Raw genomic sequence first — 19,345 nt, forward strand, 5'->3', positions numbered from 1 at the left:
GATCTCACTTGACTGCAAATGACTTTTCCCCATGTAGCTGTTAGCTGCCTCGCTGTCGTCAATTGCTAGCTGGCGCATTGATGTGGATGTGGGTTCTAGTAGCTTTGAGTCTTGGTGAGTGTCAGGTACTGAATTCAGGAATCGGGAATCAGTAACACTTTATTTGTCATTTCATTTCATGTACTTGCATACATGAACTAAAATTAAATCATTTGCCTCAGCCCACAGCAGTGCAACACAAAGACAAAAACACATATCCGAAAACTACAAGAACACGTACGTATATCCAAGCTAAAAATAGATAAATCACTGTCCAGGAGAACAAATGCCAGCTGATGACTGTCAGAACTGCCAGTCTGCATGGGCTAGCAGTTAGGTTAGCCTGCCCCACTTCCACATCCTGTCAGACTGCCCTCGGTATTTCCTCTTTGGGCGCAGCTCTTGACAGGGCCGTGGTCCTTGGGCCCACTGGACGCAGCAGACGAAGCTACCTCAGCCGATCCAATGCTAGCTCTCCCAGCCAGACACCTTCGACACACCTTCCTGCACTCCACACCACAACACTAAAAACACAGTCTACACTAGGCGAGGCCACTACCAGACCGCCCTTGGTGTTATCGGAACTGCCGGTCTACATGGACTAGCAGTTAGCTTAGCCTGCCCACTTCCCATGTCCTGTCAGACCATCCTCGGTGTTACCTCCTCAGGCGAAGCTCCGGGCAGGGCCATGGTCCTTGGGCCCACAGGATGCAGCAGACCAAGCTCTCCCAGCCGGTCCAGCACCAGCTCTCCCAGCCATCAAATGAAGACACAAATTTAGACGCAGACGTGGACAAAAACACTGCGTGGACAGTACTGGGTGAGGCCGCTGCAAACAGGAATTTGCCCCAACATCTTCCCACACCGAAAGCAGAAATTCCCTATGTACTTATGCTCAGCATATTCACTCTTTAGGCTTGCATGATCTAGATCCCCAAATTCGTTCTCAGCAGCTGCATCCACAGCTTCAGCGATGGCAGCTGCGAGCGCGACTATAGCTGCAGTGTGTGCAGGCTGGCTTGAAGCTCTGCTTTCTGTCCAGCAGCCTCTGGTGCAGCTTTTTGTTGTTTCTCTTCAATATATGGTTGCGCCTTAATCATGCCTGCTTCTCTTTGCGCAAATTATGCTTTCACACGTTGCTTCTGCTTTTGCATTTACTCTAGCTGCAATGGCACTGGCTGAGGACAACTGACGTGAGGTGTTGGAAGATTGTGATCATGTTTCAAGCATTTCATAATGATTAGCCATCCTGCTGACTGCAGCTGTAATGGCAGAAGAATGCTGTGTATTTCCACCAAGATCCAGTTTTCTGTAGATAATTTGTTAGTCGTCTGTCTTTTCACTATTCTGCCCTTACTAGAATGTAGATGTGATTGCTAACTTGGCAGATAGCTAAACAGGTGCTGTAATAAACATCCAGGAGACAGCAGGTAAGTTAAGGATATTTACTGTCAGAAGCACTATAAGAAATGGAAACAGATGATCCGCTGTGGCGACCCCTAACGGGAGCAGCCAAAGGTAGTAGTAGACTGTCAGAAGCACTGTGAAACTCCATCCATCCATTATCTGAACCGCTTATCCTGCTCTCAGGGTCGTGGGGATTCTGCAGCCTATTCCAGCAGTCATTGGGCGGCAGGCGGGAAGACACCCTGGACAGGCCGCCAGGCCATCACAGCGCCGACACACACACACACACACACACACACACACACATGCACACACACACACACACACACACACTCATTCATACTTAGGGACAATTTACTATGGCCAATTTACATTTCTTTGGACTGCGGGAGGAAACCGAAGCCCCCGGAGGAAACCCACGCAGACATGGGGAGAACATGCAAACTCCACACAGGGGACGACCCGGGATGACCCACCATGGTTGGACTACCCCGGGGCTCGAACCCAGGAACTTCTTGCTGTGAGGCAACCGTGTTAACCACTGCAGCACCGTGCCGCCCAGCACTGTGAAACTGAAATACAGAAATAAAAATACAAATTCGCAGTTATAATGTTTCCCTCTTGCTCTCACACAACACTAAATCATCATTAATTAGCTATTACAATCAGCAAGCGATTCGCATGAACGCTTACCTAACATTAAAAATCCGACAGCCAAACTATCGCGATTAGCATCGCCATGGTTAAAGTTTTTCACACGAACTAAGAACTGTTCCAAATAACTGTCACAGGTGAGTGTCACAAAAACGTAAGAATTCAAATCAAATATCACTGATTACTTACAGACATATGTTCTTTAGGGTTCAGCAGAGAAAAATGAATAGAGGAGAAAGAACAATTGTGCTTGCAAAGCTTTTTCAGTACAAATCAAACCACCACACGTCTACGTAAATAAACGGCTTCGCGTGGTCAACTCTTAAAAGGGGGGAGCGCAAATGCAGTTAGTTAAAGTAAGCAACACTTCACTAGCTACCAGATGTCAGCTGGCCTGCATTCACCTCAATTTTACTGCAGATTTTTGGTGTTAGTTGGCATACAGTTTATCTTCAGTTGTTAGGTTTATTGTTAGCAATACTTAGTTTCACAACGAATGGTGAGTGAATTTCTGAAACTGTTGGGTGAACTCTAAACCCTCAAAAATATTCAAATCAAATAATGTTTTATTGTCACATACACAATCACCCACAGTATAACGTATAGTGAAATTCGTAGGTGCCTATAGTTCCAGAACAAAGCTAACAATTAGATAAATACAATATAATAAAGGTGAATCTAACAATAGAATAGAAAATGAATGTAGCAATTCCATAATAAAAAATAAAATAAATTTAAATAGAATAATTCTGAAATTGGGGCGGTAAAAGTCCAAATTCAAATCCTGAGGCGTCTATGAAAGCTGTTGGCGCAGGATGCTCGCATGCTGTGGAACGTATATGTTTGAGACGGTGAAGATGTTTGCTATCTCCCTGTTTTGTTTTCTAGGATAAAATGAGCAAGTGCAGGGGCTAAATATTTTGAACATTTTACATTTCAACCAGTATAACAACGTGTGCGTGCGTGCGTGTTTGCGTGCGTGCGTGCTTGCGCGCGTGTGTGTGCCCACTCTGAGGTATGTGAGCCTCGAGCCTCTGAAATCTTAGTTTTTTCAAAAGATCAATCGTGATTTTTTTTTTCTCAGTTCCCTTAAAAGGCGGACGGAGCTGCTGTCATAATGACGCAAAATGGTGGTGAACTAAATGTTTCTTGATTTATTTTTGACACATCATTGATGGGACAATCTTGTTCAACAGTCTCAGCGGCCATTGCTCCCACCTAGTGGCCAAACTGGAGTATCTTGAGCTGGAGTGAAGCTTGAAAGGGATTCTCAGAACACATAAAAGCAGGAAATTAGAGGAAGGCGAGGAAAAAGAATGAATTTCCTTGGCAACTCAATGGGAGCGGCATGTCTGAAATAAGGTTGGACCCCCCCCCCTCCCCTCCACTTAGCCTGCTCTAAAAAACAGACCAGGCCTGTGTGACAAATCGGTGAAGTCGAATTATATTGCTTGTAAATGTAATCTATGATCACTTGTGCAATTATCGGTGAGTGCTTTCAAATTTGATGATAACAGTTATCTGTAAAGTTGTTTTTTTTTTCAGCATAAAGCAAACCGCTCACTCATACCAGAACAGATTACATAACTGTGAACCGTGTCATGGTCTTGTGGCGATAGTTTGATCAGTTACGGCAGGTTAAAGAGGAAGCCATTTAAAGATGAAGTAAATGACTTGCTTGGGATTTGCTCATTCATTAACTGTTTGAGTAATTGTGTGAAAGTTATGGCATACTCCTGGCATAACCAATATAGGTTTAATAACTGATTAAAAAAAAAATTTACCTGCTTTTTTGTGTGCCATAGTGCTTTGCATACATGTGTGAATTCAAGAACCTGTCACAAAATTATGATTTGGGATAAATTTCAAATTCTGAACTCACCTTCAACATTTATTACATTTTAAACCAACTTCACTTAAATCTGCACCAAATAAAACCGGTTGTAGCTGGCAAATTACTTCAAGATAACTCTGTCATGTCAGTGTTCTCCCAACACTCATCAGTAGTACGTACCAGAGATTAAATGTCCCACCTAGCCTACCACAAACCAGACACACAGCTTGGTTCTTTAAATTATTAATGAGCATCCTCTCAGAGAGAAAGCACTGCAATCTCAACGGAGTCACCCAGAGATTCTTACTAACCTCGAGGTGAGCAACTCCATCTTTATCCACTGAGTTAAACAGATAGGTCTAATGATCCATTAGCACGGTGAAGTGAAAAATAAAGGAATATTGTCTATTTTACACAAAACCATATACTATATTTTGCTGTTGTGATTAGTTGGTGCCTGCTCCCCTCCTGTGTCACCCATCCTGTTTTTTATGACCTATAAATACGTCCTTATGATAATAAAAGGATTGTTGTTCCTTCTTTGTGTTGTACCGGGGAACTATTAGAGCGTGACACAGACCACAAGTAATGCTGGCTAGAGCTGAGTTTAATATGAAGACTGTCTGAGTTAATAAAGTTGATAAGCTTTGAGGAGCCGACTGGCTAACCGGTCATCACAACAGGTGAGCAGAGAAAATCATCTTCTTCTTCATCATAGGCGTCACTCGAAGCGAGTATGACTGTCTTGTCTACTTGTGGGTCTTCAGATGGCTGTAGAGGCCAATCTGCGATCCACATACTTTGGTGCAGTGTGGACAGGGGAAAGTGGTGGTGGTTGAGCCTTTTTCTCTCTCTCCTTGCAATGCCGTTACTTTTTCTCTGCGGCACAGTGGAGTTCCATTTCAGACTGGTCTTGATTTTTGTCCTTGAAACATTTATTTTGCCCGCCGGAAGCTCGCTGACCTTCCTTTAGCTGGGAGTACAGGATCTGTTTGGGGAGACATGTTGGACATGCGGATGACATGGCTTGTCCATCGAAGTTGGTGCTGCATTACAGCAGCATGGGGAAAACAACACCTCTGTAGACCAGGGGTTTTGTTTGGACCTTTAGGTCTCGGTCTTCAGACTCTTTTCCTAAATCTGGTGTAAGCGCCACTGGCACAACTTGGGCGATGGTTGACCTCAGAGTCGATGTCAGCTTTTGAGGAGAGAAGGTTAATGAGGTAGGGGAACTGATCAGTATTTTCAAGAATTTTGTTGTCCACTTTTATGGTGGGTTGGGTAGATGGCTGGTTGGGTGGAGGTTGATATAGGACCTGGGTCTTGTTGATGTTCAGTGCTAGACCCAGGGCTCTGTATGGTTTGGCAAAGGCATTCAGAGTGTCCTGGAGGTCTTCTGTGGAGTGTGCTGCGATGGCATTGTCGTCTGCATACTGAAGCTCTATGATGGTGGTGTTGCAGACTTTGCTCTTGGCCTTGAACCTATTAAGGTTCTATATAGGATTGGGATCCCCCATGGCAGCTCTTCACCAATGAGGTGGAGTATGGCAGCAATAAAGATGGCAAACAGGGTGGGTGCGATGATGCATACCTGTTTGACACATTTCCACAGTTAAGGGCTCTGACTCAGAACTGCTGTTACTGAGCACTGTGACTGACATGCTGTCATGTAGAAGCCTCAATATTCTGATGTATTTGTCAGAGCAGCCATATCTTGATAGTATGCTTGACAGAGCCTGGTGGTCTACTGAGTCAAAGGCCTTTGTCAGGTCTATGAAAGCCATGTACAGTGGTGCTTGAAAGTTTGTGAACCCTTTAGAATTTTCTATATTTCTGCATGAATATGACCTAAACATCTTCAGATTTTCACACAAGTCCTAAAAGTAGATAGAGAACCCAATTAAACAAATGAGACAAAAAATATTATACTTGGTTATTTATTTATTGAGGAAAATGATCCGATATAACATATCTGTGAGTGGCAAAAGTATGTGAACCTTTGCTTTCAGTATCTGGTGTGACCCCCCCCCCCCCTTGTGCAGCAATAACTGCAACTAAGCGTTTCTGGTAACTGTTGATCAGTCCTGCACATCGGCTCGGAGGAATTTTAGCCCATTTCTCCGTACAGAACGGCTTCAACTCTGGGATGTTGGTGGGTTTCCTCACATGAACTGCTCGCTTCAGGTCCTTCCATAACATTTCGATTAGATTACGGTCAGGACTTTGATTTGGCCATTCCAAAACATTAACTTTATTCTTCTTTAACCATTCTTTGGTAGAACGACTTGTGTGCTTAGGGTCGCTGTCTTGCTGCATAACCCACATTCTCTTTAGATTCAGTTCATGGACAGATTTTTTCCAGACATTTTCCTTAAGAATTCACTGGTATAATTCAGAATTCATTGTTCCATCAGTGATGGCAAGCCGTCCTGGCCCAGATGCAGCAAAACAGACCCAAACCATGATACTACCACCACCATGTTTCACAGATGGGATAAGGTTCTTATGCTAGAATGCAGTGTTTTCCTTTCTCCAAACACAATGCTTCTCATTTAAAACTAAAAGTTCTATTTTGGTCTCACCCATCCAAAAAATATTTTTCCAATAGCCTTCTGGCTTGTCCACGTGATCTTTAGCAAACTACAGATGGGCAGCAATGTTCTTTTTGGAGAGCAGTGGCTTTCTCCTTGCAACCCTGCCATGCACACCATTGTTGTTCAGTGCTCTCCTTATGGTTGACTCATGGACATGAACATTAGCCAATGTGAGAGAAGCCTTTAGTTGCTTAGAAGTTACCCTGGGTTCCTTTGTGACCTGGCCGACTATTACATGCCTTGCTCTTGGAGTGATCTTTGGTGGTTGACAACTCCTGGGGAGGGTAACAATGGTCTTGAATTTCCTCCATTTGTACACAATCTGTCTGACTGTGGATTGGTGGAGTCCAAACTCTTTAGAGATGTTTTGTAACCTTTTCCAGCCTGATGAGCATCAACAAGGCTTTTTCTGAGGTCCTCAGAAATCTCCTTTGTTCTTGCCATGATACACTTCCGCAAATGTGTTGTGAAGATCAGACTTTGATAGAACCCTGTTCTTTAAATAAAACAGGGCACCCACTCACATCTGATTGTCATCCCATTGGTTGAAAACACCTGACTCTAATTTCATCTTCAAATTAACTGCTAATCCTAGTGGTCACATAATTTTGCCACTCACAGATATGTAATATTGGATCGTTTTCCTCAATGAATAAATGACCAAGTATCATATTTTTGTCTCATTTGTTTAATTGGGTTCTTTCTCTACTTTTAGGACTTGCATGACAATCTGATGATGTTTTAGGTCATATTTATGCAGAAATATAGAAAATTCTAAAGGTTTCACAAACTTTAAAGCACCACTGTACAAAGGCTGCCTTTGTTCACAGCGTTTTTCCTGGGTTCGTATGCTGTAAATATCATGTCTGCCGTATCTCTAGATAGGCAGACACCCTGAGATTCTGGGAATATTTCCTCAGCTAGTGGTAGCGGTTGGTTTGCAAGGACGCAAGCAAGGACTTTGCCTGTTATTGACAGGAGTGAGATGTCCCTGTAGTTTCCACATTTAGCCTTGTCCCCTTTCTTGAATATAGCCAGTATTGGAGCATCCCTGAGCTCTGAGGGAAGTTCCTCTTTTTCCCAGACCTTGAGGATGAGGACGTGGATGTCATACAGGAGCTCTAGTCCACCTTCCTTTAAGATCCCAGCTGGGATCCCAATGGCACCGGCGGCCTTGTTGCTCTTAAGGCTCCTGATGGCATCTTGAACCTCTGTCATGGTGGAGGTTCCCCAATGTCTTCTCTGATGGGACTCTGGGGAATGCGGCTGGCAATGTCTGGTTCAGCTGTGCTGTTGCAGTTGAGGAGTTCCTGGAAGTGCTCCTTCCATCTGGCGTTAATGGTCTCATTGTCCTTCAGCAGCTCCTGCCCGTCCTTTGAGCGCAGGGGGTTTAAGCCGCGGTTGCTTGGACCGTAGACGGCCAAGAGAAAATAGCTGACGTCGGGATGGAAGGACCGAAACACCTGCCAGTTTTGGACTCCAACAATTTAGGAAAGACATGGAAGAGTTGGAAGGAGGAGTTCACACTGTACATGGACCCTTACCATGCCTGAGGCAGAAGAAAATACAAGAGTCAAACTGTTCTACTATCTCATAGGAGAGAGTGACAGAGAGCTATTGGAGACTCTGACGAGTGGCGGCACGTCAGCGCGGAGAACAGTGAGTTCAATGTTGAAACTGTTTGTCGAACACTGTAATCCAAAAGTGAAGGGGACTGTAAAGAGGTACCGATTTTTTGTGCAGAACCAAGGATTAAATAAAAACATTGACAAATATGTCACGGTCCGGACTTCAGAGTGTTGGCCAGTAATTTGTAATTTTAGAGACATTAGAGACTCACTGATAAGAAATCGAATTGTGTGTGGTACAAATAGCTCTGCAATGAGGGAGAGATTACTCAGGGAAGAAAATCTGGCACTTGACAAATGCCCGCAGATATGTAGAGCAACAGAGTTGTCTAGGGAGAACAACAAAACACTACAAAAACAGAAAGTGGAGGAAGTTCATGTACTAAAACATAGTACCACAAAGAAAAGCAAAGAAAACATGATCTGATGTAAGTTTTGTGGTGAGACACATAAGGGAGAGAGAGAGAGGGAAAAAAACGACAAACAAATGACCAGCTTTTGGTAAGAAGTGCAAGAAGTGGGGCGTCCGGGTGGCGTGGTGGTCTATTCCGTTGGCTACCAACAGGGGGGTCGGCGGCTCGAATCTCCGTGTTACCTCCGGCTTGGTTGGGCTTCCCTACAGACACAATTGGCCGTGTCTGCGGGTGGGAAGCCGGATGTGTCCTGGTTGCTTCACTAGTGTCTCTGGTCGGTCGGTCGGTCGGGGTGCCTGTTCAGGGTGGGGGGGGCGTGATCGTCCCACGCGCTACGTCCCCCTGGCGAAACTCCTCAGTACATTTACATGACACTTAAAAAAATCGAATTATTGCGTTAGTCCGACTAAAACCGGACTTCTAAAATGCATGTAGACATGTTAGCTCGACTGAAATCGAAGTTGTAATAGTCGGACTAACACACCCAGATAATATGATTGGAAGTCGATTTACTTCTTTTTTTTTTTTAACTTCTGCATGTACACACCTTAGTCGGACTGGAGCTGGTCGAGGCGATCTGCGCACGCGCTAACTTTCCGCGCGCCAAGTCTGACCCGGAAGTTGAACAGCGTAAACAGAAGAAGAGGGGGACACAAGAGGAAGCCAGTAACTGCAAACATGGCGAAAACATCGAGAGCTCATTTTTGGACGGATGAAGAGACGGAGTATATGCTTACTCAGTTGAAAGAGCTGAACATTTCTTCTTCGTCTTCTTCGGAGGGGTTGCTAACTTCCCAGTTCACTACGACGATTGTTGTGCTCTGCGTGTGTGACGTAATAGGTCAACCGGTAATAGACCACCGGAACACTTCCGGGTACCTTGACAACAGGACGCCAGGAGAGGGGGATGGAAAACCCAACCCGCCAAGCCGCACTGTATCAGATACGCAGCCTAGCCGTAGCTACGATGCCCAAAAGTTGCTGTGTGGTGGACTGTACTGTTAACAAGAAAAACAACTAAAATATTCGTTTTTTTGGATTGCCTAAAGGCAGAAGGAGGGAGAAAAACGATTTAAATGGCTCCAGGCGATCAGAAGGAAAGACAAGGATGAACAACTTTGGGATCCTGACAGCAAACATGTTTACGTCTGCGGTCTGCGCTTCATCACTGGTAATGTTAGCTAGTTTAACTAGCTAATAATAGGTTACGTCTATTCTACATTTTATAATCACCAAAATGTCAAGTTAGAATGCCAATAGATCAGTGGGCCCAGATTGGAAAACGAATTTAGTCAGTGTAATAGGCTATTTACATTGAACGAGATGTAGCCGAGTTAGCTAGGCTACAACCCGCATAATGTTAGCTACACTGTAGTCTCCCTTGCCAGACTCCCTTCAGCTACACTGTAGCAGCTAGATGTGAAACTCAGTTGCGGGGTAGGTTGATTCATCTCCCTCTTCCCCTCCCCTTGCCTTCCCTCCTCCACTCATATTTTCTAAGACCCGCTCTGGCCCCTCCCTCACCTCCTCCCCTTCGCCTCTCTCTCCCTCCCTGGAACAGTTTGGTCTGGCGCAGGTTGAGCCGGTGGCTATATAGAATTCCACAGTTAGCTAAACCTGTCTTAATGGGATCACATTCTTCAAACCCATATGTATTTTTACCCATTAAAAATCATAAAATGGTCCCTCCCCCCTGAATATTTGGTCACATGCTCAATTTTGTTTATCTTTCCTAGAAACAAGGGATACCCCGGTCTCCCTTACCCAGTTAAAATGCAAACATTGTTATCACATTATTATTGTCATCCTTATTGAGTAGTATATCATGCATCATTGTATGCAGTCATATGTAATCCAGTAAAAAGTAATAATTGAATAAAATGCAAACATTTGTTGAAAATGTAGCCTAGTTCCTATGTTTTTTCCCCATGGCTGCTCTAGGTCATGATGTGTGATTTAATTTTTGCTTTTTATCATTTCAGGATGTAATGCAAAGGACCCCATGCACCCGGACTACTGTCCCTTGAAAGGACACTGGCCACCGATACTGCGAATTTTTCGCAAATATCGGTTCTTGTCCGCAGCAGCCAACGTAGCGACATAGTTAGCCATTTAAACCGTGTTCAAACTTGCCGGCTTCTATCCCCCTCTAGCTCCCCCCCGCTGTAACGTTCGAACGCGGAAGTGCAGTGGTCTATGGCCCAATACAAACAAGCTGAAAGAGTGCATATCGCCACCTATCGTAGCGGAGCCCACACGGCTCCCTCAGTAAATCGATTTCCCTCCCGCGCATGTATTCTGGGACCAAAGTCAGTAGTCGGACTAATGAACTAATCGAGCTATAACCATAGCTCGACTAAACTGTGCATGTAAACGTACTGAGTGTAGTGTCAGGATTAAAAGAAGCGGCCTGCAACTCTACATGTATTGGAGGAGGCATGTGGTAGTCTGCAGCCCTCCCCGGACCGGCAGAGGGAGTGGAGCAATGATGGCTCAGAAGAGTGGGGTAATTGGCCGCATAAAACTGGGGAGAAAAAGGGGGAAAACTTTAAAAAAAAAAAGGTGCAAGAAGTGTGGGAAAGAAAATAAATTTCTCTATAAAATGCAAATCAAGAGCAGAGGCTGGCAGGAAATGTAAGCCAGTGCATGTTGTCTCAGAGCAGGACAGTGAAACATATGAGGACATTATGACCATCCATCCATCCATCCATTATCCAATCCGCTTATCCTGCTCTCAGGTTCGCAGGGATACTGGAGCCTATCCCAGAAGTCATTGGGCGGCAGAAGGGCAGACACCCTGGACAGGTCACCAGGCCATCACAGGGTTGACACACATTCATACCTAGGGACAGTTTAGTATGGCCGATTCACCTGAACTACATGTCTTTGGACAGTGGAAGGAACCTACAGCACCTGGAGGAAACCAACGCAGACACGGGGAGAACGTGCAAAGTCCACACAGAGGATGACCCCCAAGGTTGGACAACCCCGGGGCTCGAACCCAGGACCTCCTTGCTGTGAGGCGACTACACTAACCACTGAGCTACTGTGCCGCCCCATTATGACTGTAACAGAAGTAAATGGGGACAATGAGACGGTAAACCTAGTGAAAGAGGGCCACAGTTGAGGCCAGCAATGCTTTGCAGGAATGATCATAGACAAAACACTGGTTAACTTCCAGATAGACTGTGGAGCAACCTGCAACATCATCCCCATACATCTCCTAAACCCAGAGAAACAGCTGGAACACACAGAGAAAATGCTTGTGATGTATAATAACACCAGATTGTGTCCGCTGAGTAAATGTAAGGTCAAAGTCAGAAACCCCAGAAACAATAAACTGTACAGACTGGAGTTTCAATTGGTAGACCAGAATGGCAGAATTCCTATACTGGTCAGGAAGGCCAGCAAAGCCATGAAGTTAGTGAAAGTACAGTACAAGAATATCCTGGCCTTTGATGACATAGTGAAAAAAGAACTGGATCCTGTGAAAAATGATGAAAGATGTGACGAACACATGACAATGGAAAAAAAAAATCAAAACAGAGTTTGAAGATGTGTTCACCGGTGATGGCTGTTTAGAGGGTGAATATAGCATTGCAATAGATGACAGAGTACTACCAGTGAAACTACCAAAGCACAGAGTGCCAGCTGTTATGATGACACCTCTTAAAGAGGAACTCAAGGATCTGGAGAGAAGAGGGCTCATTGCACCAGTGGGGTGTAGCACAGACTGGATAAGCAGTATGGTCTCATTGAAAAGAAACAAATGGGAAACCAAGGATCTGCAAATCCGAAACCACTGAATTGGGCACTTAAACGGAGTAATTTTCCTCTCCCTACAGTTGATGGCATCCTCCCAGAGATGTCAAAGCTAAAGTATTCACAGTTTGTGATGTAAAGCGCAGCTTCTGGTACATCAAATTAGAGGAAGGGTAAAGCTACCTTACCCCATTCGCCACCCCATTTGGCTGGTTCCAGTGGCTGAGAATGCTGATGGGAATAAGCCCAGCACCAGAAGTCTTCCAAAGGAAGCCCATGCAAGCGCTTGAGAGCTTACCGGGAATATATATCATAGCAGATGATGCGTTGGTCACAGGGAAGGAACGACACAGGAAGAAGCAAGTAAAGACCACAACGGGAAACTGACGCTTCCTGATCAGGTGCAGAGCGAGACATCAAACTAAACTTTGATAAATTGAAACTACGAGATGCTGTAGCCTACATAGGACACCTGCTGACAGCTGAGGGACTTGATTGACCCGGAAAAAAGTGTGTGCAGTCAGGGGGATGCTCATTGACTTTACAGAACAGAGCCTGTGGCATGGAAACAAGGCCTGTTGTTCATCTGACCTATGCCGGAAAAAGTCCTTCAACACAATAGTTTTCAAATATTTTTTTAAGACTTCCATGATCACTGTCCACTGGAACATCTGAATCATGATGCACTGGTGAGAATGTAATTAACTTGGACTATACGTTCATCTCGGCAAAAAGACAGCAAAACAGTTAGGGGGGCAAATTCATTGCAGCTGCTCTCATCTATATACACATACATACCTTAGTAAGTTAATTCAGTGCCAAAAGTAAACATCTTAAATATAAATGCGTCATTTCTTCACAAGAATAAGTGGAACAGAAACTGCCAGATTCCAGTCTACTTTAATATTTGATTGAAGTGCATGATTCTTTTTATAAACACTTGCGGTCACTAGAATGAAATTAATACACACTAGGTATGTTTCTTTATCTTGAATAAGTTAATTGTATCTCCTTGAAAATTCTGCATTACCAGCTACGCCTATCTGAGTGACAGGTAGAACTGACATCACTGTAAAAATAATATACAAATATGTTCAATGTGCTCAGTTAAGTTTAGGTCACCTCACCTGCAGGGATTATTTAATACTAGGGCTGCAGCAAAAACGAGACACATTTGATTAATATCCATACTGGCATTTCATTGTGGCAGAATTAATTTCACAATGAAATGTTTGTTTTCACAAGAATGATAACACACACAGACATTAAAGCGGTTCATGGGAGCTTTATTGGTAATACTGTATAAAATCACCAAAGGTTATCAGAACTATGCCGACATGGTAGCAAGGAATGTGTTACCATAATGATAACGTTTGGAATGTGGGGCGAAGCCAGGATGATTTTCTAGCCCTTTTAATATTCTTCTCCTTCTTCATCTTCTTCACCCATGCTGTCTGTGCCCACCTCTTCATAATCCTTCTCCAGGGCAGCCATATCTTCTCTGGCCTCTGAGAACTCTCCTTCCTCCATGCCCTCCCCTACATACCAGTGGACGAAGGCCCTCTTGGCATACATTAGGTCAAACTTATGGTCGAGGCGAGCCCAGGCCTCAGCAATGGCTGTGGTGTTGCTCAGCATGCACACAGCCCTCTGGACCTTGGCCAGGTCTCCTCCAGGAACCACCGTGGGGGGCTGGTAGTTGATACCCACCTTGAAGCCTGTGGGACACCAGTCCACAAACTGGATGGTACGTTTGGTCTTGATGGCGGCGATAGCAGAGTTGACGTCTTTAGGGACCACGTCGCCACGATAAAGCAGGCAGCAGGCCATGTATTTACCATGACGGGGATCACACTTCACCATCTGATTGGCTGGCTCAAAGCAGGCATTTGTGATGTCAGCCACTGACAACTGCTCGTGATAGGCCTTTTCGGCAGAGATGACTGGGGCGTAGGTGGCCAGAGGGAAATGGATACGTGGGTAGGGCACCAAGTTGGTCTGGAACTCCGTCAGGTCAACATTTAGGGCTCCATCAAAGCGAAGGGAGGCTGTAATGGAAGACACAATTTGCCCAATGAGCCTGTTGAGGTTGGTGTAGGTCGGCCTTTCGATATCGAGGTTTCTGCGGCAGATATCATAGATGGCCTCATTGTCCACCATGAAGGCACAGTCAGAGTGTTCCAGGGTGGTATGGGTGGTCAAGATGGAGTTGTAGGGCTCCACCACAGCTGTGGACACCTGGGGGGCTGGATAGACAGCAAATTCAAGTTTGGATTTCTTCCCATAATCGACAGAGAGTCTCTCCATCAGCAGAGAGGTGAAACCAGAGCCAGTGCCTCCACCAAAGCTGTGGAAGATAAGGAAACCCTGGAGGCCAGTGCACTGGTCAGCCTGAAATAAAAAAAAAAAACAAAACAATGTTAACACATTTTGTGCATCTGTTCCTTAGTTTTTAATAAGCAATTAAAATAACAAAAGATATGTCCTCAAAAAGACTGAATTTTAAAATAAATTGATTTTTTTTTTTTTTTTTTAAATGGAGTACTAACCAATCCTACACAACTTATATGTAAATGGTTTTGACAGCTGTGGTATTTTAGTTTCCGTGAAATGGCAGCAGAGTTTTTGCTAGCGTTTGTTGGCAATACTGATTCGGTTAGAGGGAGCAAAACCTATCAAAACATGTGATCCACCTTTTCTGCATTAACATCCTTGTAAATAGCAATGGCAAAATGCTTTTTGAAAAAGCTGAAAACTCCTGTTTAACAAAGAAGGGGAATCTTAAAATATAAAATCCATTCATTAAGTTTGGGCAAGATAAATAAAGCTAAATAAGCCACCAAAACTCACCAGTTTGCGAGTCCTGTCCAGAACAAGGTCAATGATCTCTTTTCCAATAGTGTAGTGTCCACGTGCGTAGTTGTTAGCTGCATCCTCCTTTCCTGTAATCAGCTGCTCAGGGTGGAAAAGCTGTCGGTAAGTTCCTGTTCGCACCTCGTCTGTAAAAAAAACATTCAAGGCAACAGTTAAAATTAGATTTATTTATTCAAAATAGTCAGAAATTTAAAATGGCTGAAGCCAGAATTATTTTAATATGCTTTAGTTACAAACGCAATAACACTAAAACTTGGCTCAAAGAAAAATTATGTAATTTACATATATGCACTTTATGTTGGCTATGATTGCAGAGTAATTTTTTAACCGCTTTGTTAAGTGGTCTTCTGTTCAATTTGCTTACATTCTGTTAAATAGATTTTTATTGTAAAACCAAATATCCAGATGGAAATGAGTTGCCAGTTGTATCACCAACTCGTTAACATTTTAGTGTCAGACTACTGACCAATGACGGTGGGTTCCAGGTCGACAAAGATGGCTCTGGGGACGTGTTTCCCAGCCCCCGTCTCGCTGAAGAAAGTGTTGAAGGAATCGTCTCCTCCTCCCAGAGTCTTGTCACTTGGCATCTGGCCATCAGGCTGGATACCATGTTCCAGACAGTACAGCTCCCAGCATGCATTGCCCATCTGGGCTCCGGCTTGGCCGACGTGCATAGAAATACACTCGCGCTAAAACAGAGAGAAAAGAGTTAGAGGGCCATGGATGTTACAAAGACATCAAAATCTGAGCCCAACAGATATAATCCTAAAGACAGTCACAAGTAAGGTTCTCTCCTGTAGGGTCCATGTTTTTTGCCCAAATGAAATCTTTATTTGTCAAAACACTAAAGAAATTTCACTTCCTATTTAACTTCAGCATGCCAAATACCCATCTTTGGACTGGTTTTACTGCGTGACTACCATTTCCGGAAGTTAGACACTGCGCAAATACAGAAATAGCTTGGCTGTCGACTGTTTTGCACGCTTGCCAATGGCAAAGACAGTGTTTAAGCTAAAGTGGATGGCAGTGGATACACACACATATTAAGGGCCAAAACAGACTATCATGGAATGTAGTTTATACAGACAGCCCCTGGCTATATCGGACTGTTGGCCACAGAGGAATGCAGCACAAATGGGCTGACACGGTGGCCAGAGATGAAAAGCAGCTGGTGAAAATCCCTCCTGTTTATTCCCCCAGGCACTGATTTTTTTTTTTACATCCATGGAAAGAGGGGGAAGTCAGCCTGTTGCAGTGGACAGGACCTCGCCTCAGCAGTACTGGAAGGCCCTTCCCCTCTTTCTTCATCCTGCACCACCCTTCTTTCCTCTCCTCCCCCTCCCCTCCCCCATCCTGTCCAGCTGCAGTGCTGTGTACCAGTCAGAGAAGTCTCTCTCGCTCTCCCATTTTTCTCGCTCAAATTGAAAACCTCTAACAGCTGCAAAATGGCTGCCGACAAATCCATACTGGCCAGCCCAAGACCACTCCTTTTCCCTCTGTTCTCCCTGATCCATCCCCCAACTGCCACGATTACCAGTCAATTATTTCTTTTCTTTCTTTCTTTTTTTTTTTAAATTGTCGAGACCAGTTTAATTCCTCGACAGAGAAAAGTTCAACAGGAGTAATTTTTCCTTCCCCGCAGCTATTTGGTTCATGCCTTTTGACTAGCTGTGCCATCCAAGTGAGACAATGACAATGCAGCTTTAGTTCATGAGGTGCCTGTCGTCTGACCCAGTTTATTTAATAGACCGCAGATGACTTTGAGGTAATTTTTCGATTTTAAAAACCACCTCACCACATCCGAGTCACTGAAACCCAAATAGATGGGTACACTTTCATTATATACCGTTTCTTCATGACCACTATTACGTAACGACATAAAATGATTTTCATATCAGCACTCTTTCAACTCCTTTACTGGGAGGCTCTCTGTATATAGCATAAAGAGGCACACCCTCTATAATCGCTCCGCGAATAATAAACTGAGATTTAAAGTGAGAGAAGGAGGCTGTAACACAAGAGAACGAGGCTTTCTGAGGGGAGACTACGTCAGCAGCCAAGGAATTACTCACCATTTTGTCTGCTTTGTCCTTCGACTGACGTTGAGGATTCAGCGAGAAGGCAGAAATAAGGAGAGTAGGGAGAGGCAGGGTTTATATAGGCAGAGGGGGCGGACCGAACGCTTCAACAAGCGGCTGCACAACCCGCTGGCGGGAGAGAAGACCCGTTTGAAAAAAAGGGGGGGGGTCCTTAGCGGGGTCTGTCCGTTTATTTGCCTGTCTGCATAGTACACGTTTGTCTTCTCCAGTGTGCGCTTAAAACGTTCATCCAGTGTAGAAAGAGAAGTCTATCTCGCTCTCTCCCTCCCTCCCTGCCTGCCTTTATCCTTTTTGTCTCAGTTTCTCTCATTACGTGTAGTGACTCTTGCTCAACATGAATTTTAAAGAAGCGTTAAATCTGTACGGAAATGTATGCATGAACCTCTTTATTTCTCTCCCCAATTCTTTTCAGTGAACCTTAAATTTAGAGATCCTTAACCAGTTTAATTGTATACAAGTCACAAACCAGATTAAGTTGGGGGATTTTGTTGACAGCGTGCGCAGCACTCACGCCTTTGCAGACACTTCTCGCTGAGGTTTAATGGTCATTTGGAAGACTGGGCTGGTAGAGGCATAATGATTATTTCACACACGCAAGTGCACCCACACAAGTCAACGCACACAGTCAGCCGAGTGCGTTTGAAAAGCACTTAAAGAAGGACTTCCTTCTTAGCAGACAGTTCTCTGTTAAAGGACAACCTCAAAAGTATATGGCGTTCTTTATTCAAGATCCTCTTTTCAGAAAGCAAAACAAACATGTATTGAAACAAAAAGAGTTGGATACGTTATCATTGCTCTCGCGGCATATTAAGGAGATAGGAAACAAAACGAATGAAATAATGACCTAATGTAGTCATTTATTATGAGGACCAATTCTCTTTAGAAAATACATTATTACATTGGCAGTGAAAATAGCATTGAAATCGCAAAATAGACAAAACTTCCGAGAAATGCCCGAGCCAGTTTTCAACCCCCTTTGGATCACGGCACTGTGAGTCATACGTACGAGGGGTCCTGTTGCTGCTGCAGGCGAGCGTCTGAGTCTGAGGAGATACACGAACCGCATAAGTCGTCAAGGCAGCCTGTATTCTCTCTCTCTCTCTCTCTCTCTCTCTCTCTCTCTCTCTCTCTCTCTCTCTCTCTCTCTCTCTCTCTCTCTCTCTCTCTCTCTCTCTCTCTCTCTCTCTCTCTCTCTCTCTCTCTCTCTCTCTGTCTTGTCTGTCTTTCTTGCTAAGAGTCACGAACAGCTGAATGGTTTATGGAAACTGACACAGGAGCCTTTCATAACACCAACATTCCGCCGGGAGAGGACTGGTGGGGGAAGGGAACAACAGAGGGAGTTTGGTGTTGGGTTACCCAAAATGCCTTAGAAACCAAACCCCAAAGCCCACTCTTTTAACTGTACACACTTTGACAGATTTTTTTTGAAGGGTCTGGTATAAATTGTCAGATAATTTATAACCCAATACAATTCGAAATCCAGTTAAATATTAACCCTATTCTCTGAAGCCTTATACACACACAGAGTTCTTTAACACAATGAGAATACATTAATAATGTATAGCCCCGTCGCTGTTGAGCTCAGTGAAGGACGTCCTTTCTGTTTGCTTCGAGATGACTGATTGGATTTAGGCATCTGTGGGTCCCGAAACAGGACAGCATACATTGACTCTGATCACCTATATTGGTGTGTTTCGGTTGACCGGCGGATTAACCTTGGGACTGAGTGTGAGCTGAACTGACCATAGATGTGGTGTGAAAGAGGAAGCTACTGCAATTATTCTGGACAGGCTGTTTGACTTACTTTCTAAGGGGGGGGGGGTTATTGTTTCTGGCATCAGCGATGAACACACTACTTTATTCTGGTTTAAAATCCCAGACTGAACTGACAGATGATTTCCAGTTTCCTTCCATACATAGACCGTGTACAGTGTTTATATGTGATTATAGGTTGTTGTTTGGTGGTGTTCATGTCGTTTTTGGTGTATATAATTGGATCTAAATTAGTGTTTTTGTTTTATTTTTTAATCGCCACAAAATT

The 19,345-nt window shown here is 44.2% G+C and overlaps 1 protein-coding gene across 1 annotated transcript; it reads right to left on the reverse strand.

Annotated features, from left to right (window-relative positions):
* Window positions 1–13,576: 13,576 nt before the first annotated feature.
* Window positions 13,577–17,373, reverse strand: LOC130121268 (tubulin alpha chain). Its single transcript, XM_056290148.1, has 4 exons — window positions 17,278–17,373; window positions 15,672–15,894; window positions 15,182–15,330; window positions 13,577–14,722 (listed from the first exon to the last, which is right to left on the reverse strand). The coding sequence occupies exons 1-4, from the start codon at window positions 17,278–17,280 to the stop codon at window positions 13,745–13,747; spliced, it is 1,353 nt and encodes a 450-aa protein (XP_056146123.1). The 5' UTR covers window positions 17,281–17,373; the 3' UTR covers window positions 13,577–13,744.
* Window positions 17,374–19,345: the final 1,972 nt, after the last annotated feature.

The sequence above is a fragment of the Lampris incognitus genome, chromosome 11, assembly GCF_029633865.1.
Source record: "Lampris incognitus isolate fLamInc1 chromosome 11, fLamInc1.hap2, whole genome shotgun sequence".
Classification (NCBI taxonomy): Eukaryota; Metazoa; Chordata; class Actinopteri; order Lampriformes; family Lampridae; genus Lampris; species Lampris incognitus.

Excerpts from the sequence above, each read along its gene's own strand:
- LOC130121268 (XM_056290148.1), bottom strand. Across the intron at positions 15,331-15,671 it reads CCTGGAACCCACCGTCATTG|ACGAGGTGCGAACAGGAACT; the intron begins GTCAGTAGTCTG and ends TTTTTTTTACAG. Across the intron at positions 14,723-15,181 it reads TGGACAGGACTCGCAAACTG|GCTGACCAGTGCACTGGCCT; the intron begins GTGAGTTTTGGT and ends TTTTTATTTCAG.